General features: G+C 47.9%; 1 protein-coding gene across 4 annotated transcripts in view; it reads right to left on the bottom strand.

Moving 5' to 3' along the window:
• The window catches only part of PHC2 (polyhomeotic homolog 2), a 115,210-nt gene that overhangs the window by 20,923 nt on the left and 79,056 nt on the right, over positions 1-15,231 (bottom strand). For 3 of the 4 annotated variants that reach the window (XM_064589511.1, XM_054512995.2, XM_045898142.3), the window contains 2 exons: positions 9,896-10,329; positions 9,476-9,641 (listed from right to left, as the gene is read on the bottom strand). In XM_064589511.1, coding sequence (XP_064445581.1) covers positions 9,476-9,641; positions 9,896-10,329 — 600 coding nt within the window. Of the gene's footprint in view, positions 1-5,755; positions 6,052-9,475; positions 9,642-9,895; positions 10,330-15,231 lie in introns of those variants that run through there. The other variant, XM_045898144.2, reaches the window with a different exon arrangement.

The following is a 15,231-nucleotide window of genomic DNA, read 5'->3' as shown; positions in this document are numbered from 1 at the left end:
GGGTGTCCTGTTCTTGTCCTCTTGAGGTCAGGCTTCAGGAAGAAATGTTACTTCCACTTTGACAATGGCAGCAACAGAACAGAAATGCACCTGCCTTCGGGCGAACCAAATGTCTCAATTCACCTTCAACACTCGTTAATCCCCAGGATGAGGCAACCACCACGCTCCCTTTCTATACAGTTCTTGGGTAAAGAGTCTCAGGGTATCACACAGTGCAGAACCCCAGAAGCCAGACAAGGTGACTGGAGCAACTAAAGAACTTTACCTAGAGAGCAGTAAATTCATGGAATTTGTAAAGCCGGGAGGTAGTGTAGCCCATGAAAAGAAGTTAGTTTAAAAGGCTGAAGGCAAAATCATGGAAGATGGGTTTCTAATAGTTAAAAAAAAAAAAAAAAAAAAGACAATTAGAAATGTTTAGTAAACTCCATAATTATTTTCAGGTTGATAATAAGGAAAGGCCACTATGTTGCCTGATACGCTGCCTTATTATTTACCAACTGCAGGAGCACTAATATTCTCAGATAAATGGGAGGGGGGGGGAAGGGGAGAGAGACAGAGAAGTGGGGAAAAAGCTAAGCCTCCGCTGTCTCGCCCATAGAATGGGATACATAATACTTATCTTGCAAACCAATCCTCCTGACCATTTCTGCTTGTGGCAAACATTACTCTCTTCCTTCCTAAAATCATTGTCCAAGTCTGCAATCACCCTACTTTGCTACCAATCAGCTGACAGAATAGATTAATACTGACTACTGGAGGCCTGAAAACGTGGACTTCACTGATTTTTGTAAAAACAGTATTTGACTGCATTAATTTTGTTTCAATTTAAAGTGTCCTTTGCTTCGATCCTTTAATTAAACATGTCTTGGGATGCTTGGGTGGCTCAGTCGGTTAAGTGTCTGCCTTCGGCTCGGGTCATGATCCCAGGGTGCTCGGCAGGGAGTCTGCTTCTCCCTCTGCCTGCCGCTCCCCCTGCTTGTGCCCTCTCTCGCTCTCTCTCTGACAAATAAGTAAATAAAATCTTAAAAACAAAAACATGTCTTACTATAGACTGGATGACTATAGATTAAGATAGATTTGGATTATATGGATTTAGGCCCCATACGGATGGTTTCAAATATGCTAAAGATATCAGTAACTAAGGATAATCATACACTATCTGAGACATAATAGCCTTGCAACTAAAGCCTTAACAATAAGCCCCAGTGGTCAATAGCTCTCACTTTGTTGCCAACAGTCTCAGGCCTGGTCCTCCTAACCTACTGGAGAAGAGCCGGTTGACATGGCATCTGATAGGCATCTCTTTTTAAGAGAAGCTATAATAAATAAATTTCAATGCTGAGAAGAAAATCATCCAGGAAACAGATATTTTGCTTCAACACCTTCAACACTCGTTAATCCCCAGGATAAGGAGCAACCCTACTAGCAAACCAGGACTCTTTTCAACATCTGGATTTATCTCAGAACTGGCAATGCCTGTTTAATAACAATCCTTTCTTGGTGACGTCAAAAGAACGTGCTCTTCTTTTGGACTTATCTAAACTAAAAAAATCATTTGGAAATTGAAAGAGAAGGAAAGCACATCCTTTTTCACTAAGTATAAATAATCTGGAAGGGAAAGGAAAAAAAACAACCCCTATTAAGTTTATCATGCTGGCTGAGATGGTCTTACAATGACTCACACAACAATTTATTAAATTATGTGCTGTTTCTTACTACACTTTCTTTCTCCAAAAACTAACATTTTTCATTGTATATAAATTTAATAATATATAAATTTTAATTGTATAACTCTTGATTAACTATAAAGCAGCCCATTTCTTGACTATGTCAGTCACACTACTTTTGTTATTGACGGGAAAAAGTCCAGAATCTGTAAGATTTTTGTTTTGGGTAAACAAATGGTTGATTATTTTCCTAACAATTCCCCAAATGTCATAAAGTTGAACTAGGGGTGGCCTGCCTCTGAGTTTCTCAAATCAGTGGTCTGATGTAGCTGGTAATTCAAACTGAAATTTTGAAATAAGTTAATGCTCAAAATGAAACCTTACATCTATTTGAGATGTGAGTAAGTCATCTTAAACAGGCATACTTAATTTTTTAAGAGAAAACATACTCAGAATCTTTAAGAGGTGACTCACATTATAGTTTAAACCATGCCATAAAAACTTTAAAAATATAAATCTACATATGTTCATACATCAACCTTGAGGGGTAGGCCAGCTTTGCTTTCCACCAAACAAGGTGCCAAGTCACTGCAGAGAGAGTCATTCCTGCTACTGGCACAAAGGCCTCATGGGGGCAGATGGCGTAAGGCAGCCAGTCCTCACCCTGCTTTTCCACGGGGGTGGAAAACACAATAGCATCTCTCTACAACCACTTTGGTGAGACTCCTCCCGACCACAGAAAGTCATCATCTTCATCTTCCAGTTGCAGAATGGCACAAAACAAAGGGAATAAAAGAAAAAATATCACTTATGAAGACTCCTTATTCTCATTTACCTACTCTCCTCTCTAGCAGATGTATCTTTTCAAAAGAGAATCTTTTTGAGGACGGGACCAAATCTACCTGGAGATTATATGACACTGAACAGCTGGGAGAACTTTACTATAAAGTTGGAATGACACAAGAAGGCGGGGGGGAACCCTTGGGAAATAGCATACTAACATGGAGCAGTATTACCAGAACTGGAACCAACATCCTATTCCCTAGTTTTTTTAATTTAAATTTTATTTTTGGCTTACTGATCCACGTGAGCGGAAAGTGAAGGACTCTGATAGGAAGTGGCTGAACTTTATTCTGTAAATGGTTACCAAATGCCTAGCATGAGGCCCACAGTCCAAAGGAGGACAGAGACTTAGAGGGAGAGTCTAAGATTCTAAGTTATCCTCTTTATACATTCACAACAGGGAAAAAAAAAAAAAAGACAAAAAGACAGGGACTCACAGGTGGAGGTTCTTAATTCTGAGACAGTCATCATTTCTTTTTTTCTTAAACAAGAAAACCCAGGGAGGGGACAGCCTATGTAAGAGCGAGAAAGAACAGTTCAATTTTAGAAGATCATCTATCCACTTACTCCTCTTCTCTTGGTTTATTCTCTTCCCCTTGGAAAGATCAGAATTAAAGGATCCAAAGTATCTGAGACAGGAAATGAGTAAGGCAGGAAAAAGGATGTGGTCTGAAAAAGAGTGGATTCTGGGGCTGAGCCAAAGCAAGTAACAGGCACAGGGTCATAGATGGGGGAGGGGGCCTGGTGGCAGGAAGAGAAGTCTCAGGATCAATCAGCTTAGACTAGAAAGTCAGTGACAGAGGAGATATGTCTGGAGAAGCATAACAAACACCTTCCTAAAAGCTCATCCTCCACTGAAATGGAGAGAAGACAATGGCTGATGAGTCCTACAGCTAAGAGAATCATTATTGGGACAGAAAGAAGAGCTGGAGTTTCCACCTTACTTTGAGGGAAGTGAAGTAATATATATAGAGTATGACTGACAAAGGGAAATTAGAAATTAAGTCAGGATGTGGAAGAGAGGTGGAAAAAGCTGGGAGGTGAGTACATGATGGAATACCAATATTCCTTAAGCATCTATGTGCCACATCTCAGTAAAACAACAGTTAAAAAAAAAAAAAAAAACAAGAAGGAGTGACAACAGGAGAGATGGCTCAAGCAAACACCGCTGGATAACAGAAACCAACTCAAGAACAACAGAAATGTACACCAAGAAACTACCTACTTTCTCAAGAGTAAGGCTGGAGGAAAAAAAGGCATCTATTCTTCCAGTGTGTATAGACAAGCCTGGAAACAGATCTTGGGTGGGCAGGGCGCACGTGACAAAGAGTGCCTGGAAAGGACAGGTGCCAAAAGAGCACCATTACCCATCTGCTGGACCCTCTGTGAAACAAGCCAGCCCCTGTGAATGAGCCAAACCAGAAACTTTGGTTCTTGCCTTGCAGGGACTGGAATTCAGGTATAGAAACAGTGGGAAACACAGTTTATCAGCTGATTCAAAAGTGTGGGTACTTCCAAATACAGATCTCCAGACGTTGGGGGCTATGTGGGAAAATCACTTTTTTTTTCCTCCACAATGCTTACCACAGTGCTTTATATGAAGCAGGAGCCGAATAAAAGTGTGTTGATCTGCGTGAGACCAAAACTACTTAGCTGTGCAGGTACCTTAAGATTCCAGACAGAATCTCCTGCCCTATAACCAACATGGTAAGTTACTTCCTTCCTATTTTACAGGCGAAATGATACAAAGCCCTATATCCCTGTGACCTAAACCTAAGCCCTGATCAACAGACCCTGCCACAGGTCTGCTGCCCTGCACTAGAATAAAAGATAGGGAGGGCAGGAGTGGGGGAGAAATATAGGAGCAAGAAGGCATTTCCTTGCTTCATTAGCCTGTAATTTTCAGACTCATCTAGAAATCCTGGCAGTTCCAACATTTGGGTTGACTCAGGAGAAGAAAAATCCCAGGTGAATGATAATTGGATTACCCAGTTATGCCCCAGAGCCAAATGACTGGAAAAAGCCAGGACAGAGGGTCTGATACACTTAAAGTGACATTATTTTCTAAACCAAAAATCAAGACACTTGGGCTGATAGACAATGGGATGGAATATTTTAAATTGGGGCCGTCCTAGAAAAATCGGGGACATATGGTGGATTTAGGTCGGTTGCTTATTTCACAACAAGGGATCCTCTGGGCCCAATATGCTAATGGAGGGGATTAAAGCTCTAGGATGGAAGCCCTCTAAGGGGAAAGCTGTCACTGATTTGTAAAGCAGGAATAATAATAATAATAATAATAATAATAATAATAATAATAATAATAAATAAAAATAAAAGACTGTGTCTGTAGACCGCACTGGAAGAAGCGGAACATTCTGGGTATGGAGTAGGGAGGAAAGGAAAGTTATCAGAACTGAAAGTATGTCAGTGAAATCTGTTTAGGTATCGACGGCGGGGGTGGGGAAGGGACGGAGAGAGTTGGGATGGTGGGGGTATCGCTGGCACAGACTGGTGGTATCCAGCCATACAGGAGTCAGGGGCCACGAGTTCTGACTGTAGCTTCACCATCAGTTTGCAACCTGACCTTGGGCAAATTATTTCCCTCTCTGCGGACTTCAATTTAAATAGAGAAATCTCACAAATCCCGATTTTTATGTAAAGAATCCACAATTCAGCATACCTTCATTTGGCATGGGACAGAGAGAAAATGCTCTTCTAAAAATGGAAGACAGGACAGACACAGAACAGCTTGTCCTTTCCATCCAATTAAAAACCTCGTGAGACCGAAACTAGATTAAAAACAAAACTCTCCAGCGAAGCCGCAGGCCCTCCAAGCTAGGTAGTCCCCTACCAACAGAGCGCAGCGGATGCCAGCAGCCCTGCCCCTAAACGACCCGTCCATCGCCCCGGTAAATCGCCGTCCCGGGAGGACGGGGGTGGGGGGTGGGGGGTGCGGGGACCGGGGGCAGGGGCGCGGACACACACGGAAGCGTTTGGCACGCTGAGGTTGACACAGCGGCTTCCGGGGGAGTGCGGAGCAGGCAGGGTCCCCGACGAGGGGGGCAGGCGGAGGACACCACCCAGGCGCCGAGAGGGCGAGAGTCGCGGGCTGGCACGGCCTGGCAGCCGAGCAGGCCCGGGCCGGGAGTGGCACCGGAGGGCGGTGCCCGGCTTCCCGTGCGACGAGCGCCGGCCGCGGGCCCCCTCCTGGCGAGAACCCCTCCCCCGCCACGGGCACTGACCTGTCCAGGGCCCGGCTGGGCCTGGCCGGGCGGGGCCTACGCAGCCCCTCGGCCGGGCGCCGCCTCGCGCGGGGTCCCGGGCCCGGGCGGGCCGCCTCCTCTCCGCCGGGAGCCTCCGAGCCGGGGCCCGGGGCTGCCGCGGCGCATCCGACCGCACCGGCCTGGCCGGCGTCAACAAAGGGCGGCGGGGGCGCGAGGCCGGGGCGGGGGCGCGGGCGGCGGCCGGATTGCGCGCGCGCGGCGGGCGCTCGAGGGCTGCAGCCGCCGCGGAGACAATGCGGCGCGTCCCGGCAGGGCTCCCGCGGCCGCCTCCGCCGGGGGCGGGGCGCGGCGCGGGGCGGGGTCTGGTCGCGCGGGGCGGGGTCTTCGGGAGGCGGGGCGCCGGCGCGGAAGCCCGGCCGCGCGCTTCCTTTGTGCGGCCGCGCCGGCCCCGCCCCGCGCCCTCCGGAAGGCGCCCCGAACGGGCGACGGGTTAGGGACGTCGGCCTCCGGTTTAGGGAGGCGGGCGCCGCGCGGCGAGGACGTGTGCCCGCGGCCGGTCACAAGTCCCCAGTGGCGTGGCGGACTGTTGACTCCCGCCCGGCCAATTCGGAGGCAATAATAATAACGACTAGCAGTAATCGAGTGCTTAGTATGTGTCAAGCCCTCGGCGCACGCATCCCCACTTAGGCTTCACAGTAACACTACAAGTAGTCATTATTCTCCCCCCTGGGAACTGAGGATCAGAGAAGTAATGACCAAAGTGACCCAGTTACACCTCCATAAACGGGGATAATGCCTACTCTTTAGGCTTACTGTGAAGGTTAACTGAGGACATTTACACAAATTGCCTGCAGTGCTTGGCACACAGTTGGAGCCCAATAAATGTTACTTCTCTTCCTAAACCACACTGATTTAAACTGGATTGTCGTGGCGAAGCACATTCATTCACTAGATACGCTAGGAGCTGTGAGGGGTACAAGAGACGTACAAGGTGACTCAAGGTGGGATGTAGTTTGCCAACCTCTGCTCTAGAACAACGCTCCTTCCTCTCAGCAATCTATCCTGATAATCTCTACTTGCTGGTAACTCTTCCCTCTTAACTTTTAAAGTACTTACCTATAATCCTTCTATGGCATTTATCACATTTTGGTTTTTATTGTATGTTTTCTTCCTGTGCATTTCTCGTCTTTCCCAGCAGACCTTAAGCTCCTTGAAGGTAGGGCACGGACCTTATTTCTCTATGTATTACCTCCCAGCCCACAGTGCTTTGCAACGAGCAGGCATTCCAACATAGAATGGATAAATATTTAAGTCTTGGGTGGTTCACAGTTGTTTCCACTGTGCAAAGCCCACTTCTCTCATGAGATAGTACCTCAGGAACAGGATGCTTGTTATAAGTATAGATTTCAGAAAGAGATTTTTGAGAGCTTTATAGAGAAGACAGAGAAAGACAGGCAAATGTCAGTTCATTTAGGAGTTACTGGATAACAAGTACTTGAACAAAGAATGCATATTATCACCAACCTGCAGACAGAGCATGTGTCCTCAGTCGGGTCCTATTCAACATTTCTATCAGCACATTGGTTAAAGACAAAGAGAACATGCTATATGATTTACAGATGGCAAAGTCAAGCAGAGGAGTTAATATAAAGAATCACAAAATCCAGATCTAAAACATTTCTGCCCCCTCACTGATTCTCTCTGTGTCTGTTTTCCTATCTTTAAAATGGGGATGATAAAAGTCCCTTCTACCTCATAGGGTTACTGTCAGGACTAAATGAGGAAATACACATAAAGCCTGGCAGAGAGGGCTTAGTAAATATTAGCTATTAACTATTTTCTTGCTGGGCAGGAACTACCGGCTGAATTCACAAGATAACATTTAATAGGCATAATTAACTATATATTTGGGCTCAAAATATAAATTGTACAAGTTTGAGACTGTGGAGACCTGGAATGATAGCAGTCCGTGTTAAAAGAAACCTTAAAAACAAAATAAAAAATAAACCCCAAACCCAGCCCTCTGGGATTCAGGTGACAGTGCTCTATGAGCCAATGGTGTCATTCCCCTGGCTGGGAGGAGCTACTGCAGGGCTCTGGGTGCATCATGCTGATGCAGGAAGGTGAGGGAGTTACGCTCGGAGCCACAGTCAGGGCACTGCCCTTTACAGCAGTGTGACCTGGACCCTCTATGGGCTTTTATTCCCTCCTCCGAATCATGGGGACAATAATATTTCTCTCTCAGGGTTATCATGAACGAGGGAAGGAAAACTTAGAACAGTACTTGGCACCTAGTAGGTGTGCAGACAAATCTCAGTTCCTCCCTACCATACCATGCAGATCTGCAAAACAGTCCTGCTCCTTGAAGGGCGTATGAAGCTACGTCTAGGTGCCAACCAATGGTGGCCAATGGCTTTTTATATTTGGAATGACTGTGCTTAATTTGGGGGCTCACACTTTGGGAGAATTAATGCAAAGGTGGAATGTGGCTAAACAAGAATGACCAGATGGTGGTGGGAATGGGAGGTCTTGACATGGGATGGGTTAAAAAAAAAAAAATTCTCAGATATGCAGCCTGGAGATTTTCCCTTTTTTAATGGGAAGGAGAGGAAAGAGACACGGTAACTGTCTACGAAGGCGACAGGAGATGGACTGTTAGAATTCCCAAGACGTTCACAGCCAGTGATGGAAGTTCCAGGAGAGCTGGTTTTGGCTTAATTTGAAGAGCAACTTTCTGATAATTAGAGCAACTCCACAGTGGAATGGGCTGCTTTTCAAACTGGTGAATCCCTTCTTATTGCAAGTGTGCCAAGAGAACGGATGGCCTCCTTCCTGTCTTTTTCCTGATGTTCTTTCTCCACATTCTTTTGCTTTCCTTTTCCTTGATCCCATCCTCTATTCCTTACAGGACACTGATAGCCCTTTCCCCTACTTTGTCCCCAAGTGCTTGTCTTCTCATTTCTCCTTCTTGAGTTTCCAAACTCTTTGTCTCTCCACTCTCCCCGCCCCGACTCCAGCACATACTTAGTCCGATGACTGGAACTGCCTCCCTGACTTGTAGGTGGCCCACAGCTCAGAATGTCACAGATCTGGGCCAAGATTGCGCACCAGCAGAGAGGGGACCCAGAGGTCATGCTGTGACTCTCCCAACAGGGTAGAGGGGTCCAGCAGCGTGTCCTGAAACCCAGTCATGGAGAAGGCCATTTGTCACTGGGCACTCACAGACAGACAGCTGGGGATCCCAGAGCTGAGCAGTTCTTTCAAAAACGCTTTCCATGAGCTGAACTCATTCTGAATCCCCTTCTGGCTCCCCCTAGGCATTTGCTGTATCTTTGATCTATGGCAGCTGTTTGTCATATTTCCAATTTCAAGAACTCCTTCTCGGAGCAAGCGAAGCAGAGAATTGAGACAACTGGAAACCTGCCTGAACTCTCAACTTGGCGTATGGGTATGCAGATACACCTGACAGCAATGACATGTAGGCCTCAGAGTCTGGATCTAGAACTTTCAACTCTCCTTTTCTTTCTCTCTTCTTTTCTATCTTCTGAGTCCCCTTTCTTTCCCTTTGGTTCATCTTCCAGTCCTCCTCCCCCTCCCCCCAGCCCCATTTCCACCCACCCAGCTTCCTTGTTGCCTCGTGGGCCTGCGGTGGTTTACCCGCCCAAGTGAAACGTGCCAGGGCATGGCCAGGAAGGCCAACTCACTCCCCTCCCTCCAGGGCCCCACTCCACTGCATACCGTGAGCTGGGGGCTGCTGGACGTTAGGGCTCTTGGGGACGGGCAGGCCTCCAGGCATGGCAGTGACGATGGCCTGTTGGTGGGGTGATGGGCCAGACCGAGTCTCGGGCACACTGTTCTCCCCAGGTACTGCTTCCTTCCAGTCATCCTCGGCGCACTGCTGGGGCTATGAAGGGACAGGACAGGGATCATCTGCTCACACATTGCCTCTACATCCTCGGATACTTCCCGTTGCCGAGGAGTTTGGGTGGCCGGCAAGGACGTTAAGGTTCAGCCAGCCCCAAATTGGGGAGGGGCCCCTGGGCTTTCTTGGATCACCCAGACAGGACTTCGACAAAAACACCTCCACGCGGGCGCTGTGGCGCTGACGGAGCTGCGTGCTCCCGTCTGTTCCCTGGACCTTGGCACTGGCTTACTCACCACTGGTGAGGCGGGCTGCAGTTGTAGGATGACAGCCGAAGCGTGCTGGAACCTGCGCTGAGGGGTGTGGGCCAGGCCCTCGGGGTATCCATTATGAGGCCCAGCGTCTGGCGTGGGAGGGTGACAGTGCTGAGTGCCGCCAGCCTTGTGCAGACTGGTCGCGGGGCACTGGAGAGGCAGGGCGGGTGTCACTGGGCCTAGGGGCATGGCGCGGGCTTCGGGGCTGGGCTGCAGGGTCAGGCTGGGAGGGGCCGCGGCGGGCTGGGGGTGGGGCTGGGCTTGGAGCGCGGGCCGGGCCTGCGGCGGCGGCGGCGGCGGCGGCGGCGGCGGCGGCGGCGCTGGCGGCTGGGGCTGCTGCTGGAGCACAAACTGGGGCTGCAGGTGCTTTGAGGGCGGCTGCGAGAGGAGCTGGTGCGGTTGCAGCTGAGCATAGGCTGAAGGGGGGGACAGACCAGGTCAGGGGGCACAGCTTGACCTCATCTTCTGCCGTGGCCCCCACTCTGCCCCCCCACCTCCGTATCACGACGGCTTCCCAGACTCGAGGTCTCGGGCTTTGATCTTTCAGCTTTCACCTAGAGCCTGGCCTGGCCTGGCCACTGCCACGGCCCAACTCTGTTTCCTTGCCTTCCTCCTGTGCTGAAGCCTTGTTCCCTCGGGCTGCCCCTCAAAACCCAGTGCAAGACTCACCTCCTCTGGGAAGCCTTCTTGGACCAGGCCAGCTCTTCAGATTCTACAGCGTGCCATGTTCTCTGTCCCCTCCGTGCCCTTCCCTCGCTTTTCTCTGAGCCTGCAATTGGTGGGGCCTCCCTCCACCCAACCCAACCCTAGTTCTGCTCGGGCTGGGCCTCCTCCAGGGAGAGTGGATTGCACATGGGGCCCCGGATTCTCTTACATACACAGGGCCCTCCGGCTAGCTGCTAAACCTCTCTGGGCCTCGGCTTCCTCCTCTGAAAGTTGAAAATAAAAACAGTTCCCACCCAGAAAGTTGTTGTAGGGATGAAATGAGAAAAAGCTGTGCGAATGAAAAGAGAAAAAAAGTGACACAATGTGCATAGCATGGTGCCTGGCAGACAGTCATGCTCGATCATTTTTAGCTATAATTAGAGTGATGATTTCAATCTCGGTTTAGGTTCTCAAAGTATGCTGGACTGACGTCTACCATAAGAACGTGTATCACCGTGTACTATAATTGTTTCTTAGCTGCCTTCCCTTCAAGATCATGAACCCCTTGTGGTCAGAAACTATCCTGGATCTCTTTATCCAGAACTGGGCCTAATGCCTTACATCGGATGGGTGCTAAAGACATAAACTTCTTGTCCTGAACTGGAATTCATTTGTTGCTACATGCCGCTAGCCTTTTCTTCTCCCATTTTACCCAGGCCGACTCTTTGAGGTGAGGATTCTTATACGTTTTAGTAATCTGTTCAGTGTCTCGCTCATGCCTTGTATATAGTAGGGATTCAGGGATTCAGCTCAGCGATTGATTGTCCTTATTCCTCACCCTGCCTAGTGGCATCCAGGCCAGCTTCGCCATGAGGGCAGCTCCTCTGAATCTGTCCTGCCTGACGGAGGCCCTCCACCAAGACTCCCACAGCTGGGGAGCCACCGCAGAGAGGCTGTGCCTTGCAAATGCAGAGGGTTACAGCTGGAAGCTCACAAATGGATTTTTACAACCAAAGCCTCCCAGGCAATAAGAATAAAGGCAAATTTTGGATCCTGAGCTAACATTTTAAAAGAATCCTGTGATCTTGACAGGTGCAAAGCAAGCAGATTTCAAACTGAATTGGGGAGGGGGGCTTCTTTCTTAAATTTCGTCTATTTACATATCCATTCCCAACTATCTCATCACAGCCCAACACAAAGTTCCAAGCAGAAGGCCAATCGGAATGGAAAGGAAAGGAAAGAAAGGAAAGAAGAGGTGTTAAGGGAAAACAACACGGTCCGTGGTGACTGACCACTGGAGGCAGAGAGAGGGAAAAGGGGTTTTAGAGAAATGCGCTGGGTCTGAGGTGATGGTAGATAACATCCAAACGGAAATTGCCAGTAGGCATTTAGTGACTATAAATTGCCCCTGCCTCCAACTTAAGCCTTGTCTTCCAATTCCACATTAAATAGCTCAAAACTTAATCAGGCAAAGATTGTTAATCAGGCAAACTAGACAAACAGGACTTTTTGAGATGACTGTTGAGAAGGCACCTGGGAGATCCCACAGACGCCATGCAGTGCCCCGTTAGGCTCGAGCGGCCACGAAGACCTGCAGAAGGATGGGCACTGTCACTGAGAACTCAAGCAACCTTTCTGTCTCTCAGTCCAAAGTCACGAAGTCCTGCCCCGGGAACAGTCGTTCCAGGGGCTGCCCATCTGAGGTGAGTGCGAGTGCAGGTGCGGGGCAGGGAGCTGGACATCTGCGGCATGTCCCACCACTCCCGGGTTTTGTGGCCAGAGCGGGTCCTGCTCCTTCTCAGCGATTCAGTTTTCTCTGAAACAGGAGGTTTGGGTGAGATGAGCACAGGAGTCTCTCCCAGCTCTAATCTGATGGGGGTGGCTATCATAGGAAAGTACTGTAAAATTCAGGATGTATAAGGTGGTAAAAAGAAGGTCAGAGAGGAAAACGGTTCTAAGTCTCCAGCGCATAGAGTACAGTTAGGGACAATACACGTTTGCTTGCCAAGATTGGGAAAGCAACTGCTGGGCCGATCTCCCAGGGTGTCCCTGTCTATCCCACTACCCCACTCTCTCCCCTCTGTGCTGCTCATGGAAAACCGGAGGCATTGTTTCAGAACAGATGATGCTAGTCTATGCCATGCTGGAAGCAAAGCTCATGAAGCCTTAGATAAGTTCATAGATCAAAGACTCAAGGTATTTTGGGGGAGTGTACATCCGTAACCTTTTGAGGTTAATAAAAAGCAAAGACCACAATTTAACTCCGGCATTATCCTGGGTCAAAAGTCCTTTTATTTTTTTTTTTATTTTATTTATTTATTTATTTATATTTATTTTTATGATTTTTTATTTATTTGAGAGAGAAAGAATGAGAGACAGAGAGCACGAGAGGGAAGAGGGTCAGAGGGAGAAGCAGACCCCCTGCTGAGCAGGGAGCCCGATGCGGGACTCGATCCCGGGACTCCAGGATCACGACCTGAGCCGAAGGCAGTCGCTTAACCAACTGAGCCACCCAGGCGCCCAAAAGTCCTTTTATTTAAAGTATTGCGATAACTTTCTAATTGTTCTTTCTGATTCCGTTTTCTTCTCTCTGTAATCCATCTTATAGATTACACAGATCTGACCCCTGATAAAAAGCCATCAGGGATCCTTCTCTGTCTGCTGTGTAAAGCCCCTGGCATTCAAGATCTCTTTGCAACCTTTTGATTTTTATTATTGCTTTGATCTGAGCAATCTACTACTCACTGTCCTCCGCACAGAGTTTATGCCTTGTCTCATCCTGCCCAGAGTGCCATACAAATCAAATTTTTTCCCTGCCCTTACAGCCGAGGAGACCCTTCCCTTTGAGCTACACCAAGGTCTCTCTGCACCGCCCTCAGAGATGCAGTGTGTCCAGTGGTCAAGTGTAAGCTCTAGAGTCAAAGAGCTTGGATTTGAATCTTAGCTCGGCCACTTACTAGCAGTGTGCTGCTGGGCAAGTTACTTGACCTCTCTGTACTGCTGTGTCATCATCTTTAAAAGGGGTAACGATGATACCTATTTCATGGTTATTTTAGTAAAAGATTTATCTCTTTTAGTAGGCAGAATTTATGGGATTCATTTATTTCATCCAAAGAACCTTGAATTTAGGGGATGCTCAATGAGTATTGGGGAATGAATGAATGAATGAATGAATGAACGAACGAATGAATGACAACACTGTGGGACTCCAGCTTGTTTGTCCCACAGAACCTTTCCTCTTTAGACCCAGAACACGGATGAGAGGGATATAAGCCCACAGATCATTTTGGTTTAAGCAGCATTCTGGTTTATGGAAGACCCTCCTCCTGTTCAACCCCTGCTCACTACCTTCCTGCACTCACTTTCAACCCACCCCAACTGCTCTACTCGCTGTGCATGAAACGTCATATCCCACTGTGCCTGTCTGGCTTTGATTTCGGTGCTTCCCCTTTCTGGAATGCCCTCCTTCTGCTTCAGTGATCCAAAGACTTAAGCTTCTTTGGCTCAGGCTCAGCTCCTGTTGTCTCCCTCTTTGCCTTAACTCTCAATTATGGGTTTTCCCACAGAATTCCTGAAGGTTTCTGTTTCTTTGATTCATTTGTGATTTAACATGTGCTATCTTGTATACGTATTTCACTGATACTTAAAAATTGATTCTTTTACTCCCTCCCACCCCCCGTTTTAACATAACATCCTCTGAACTGGGCTTCATATTGCAGTTGCTGTCAGTTCAACTGGTGGTGCTTTTCCTCCTTAGAGTTTAATACAATAATGGTGCATCTTGCAATTGGTGGTGTTCTAGATGAACTCAAACGGGAATGCTTTTATTCTTGTGTATGTTTCCTATCTTTCCAACTATCCTTTTTCAGTCAAAGGCATGTTCTATGATGCTTTTAAATTTTTTCTTAATTTAAAAGATATGCTTTAATTTAGGTGGAAAGTTTTTATGTCTCTTTCACCTTCCACATTGTCCAACATGATACTCTACATGCTTGCAGATGCTTAGTAAATGTCTGCTGCTGATCATGGTAAGATCCATGAATGCTTCTCCCTCTGCCATGCCCTCCACCTCAGTTTGGGGTAGTAAAGGGCCTTTCTGATTGCAGCCATGATACCAGAGCAGGCCATGCCCCTCTTCCCCACAGGTAGGATGGGGCATATCAGTTTATGAAATGTTAATGCACAGAAATCTCTTTTTTCTTTTTCTTAATTTTTTTCTAATGCCCAGTAGCTTCATTTTTTCCCCTGCACTCACTTTGGCTCCCCCATCCCCTCCTGCTGTAGAGTCCATTGCTTCTAAGGAACAGAGGGTTGCTTCCACGGGACCTCAACCCTGAAAGGCCCCATCAGCCCTTTCTATTATGGAGCAGGGGAGGGGCAGGGCCAGGACCTCCACAGATTAGATCCTAGCAAGAAAAGAGAGACTCTAGGCAATGCTCATCTTCCCGTCTGGTGCTCTAACCTTGAACGGCCTCTTTAGAATCTCAAGAGGCCAATTCACTGCTCCCAAACCAGTTGGTTGTTAGCAACAAGAGGATTAAGGTCCCCCAGGCAGGAGGGATTACTGGCACGCCCCCTTCACTGCATCCACTGTCAGAATTTATCAATAATTAATCTCTATTGATCTCAAGGCTTTAAGTATGCAGGAAACAGCTCACTGCCCCAGACAGGCT

The sequence above is a fragment of the Mirounga angustirostris genome, unplaced genomic scaffold, assembly GCF_029215605.1.
Source record: "Mirounga angustirostris isolate CCGP_5_RB_7025 unplaced genomic scaffold, mMirAng1.0.hap1 SCAF_4, whole genome shotgun sequence".
NCBI classification, from domain to species: Eukaryota; Metazoa; Chordata; class Mammalia; order Carnivora; family Phocidae; genus Mirounga; species Mirounga angustirostris.
This window is presented reverse-complemented; position numbering and strand designations above follow the sequence as displayed.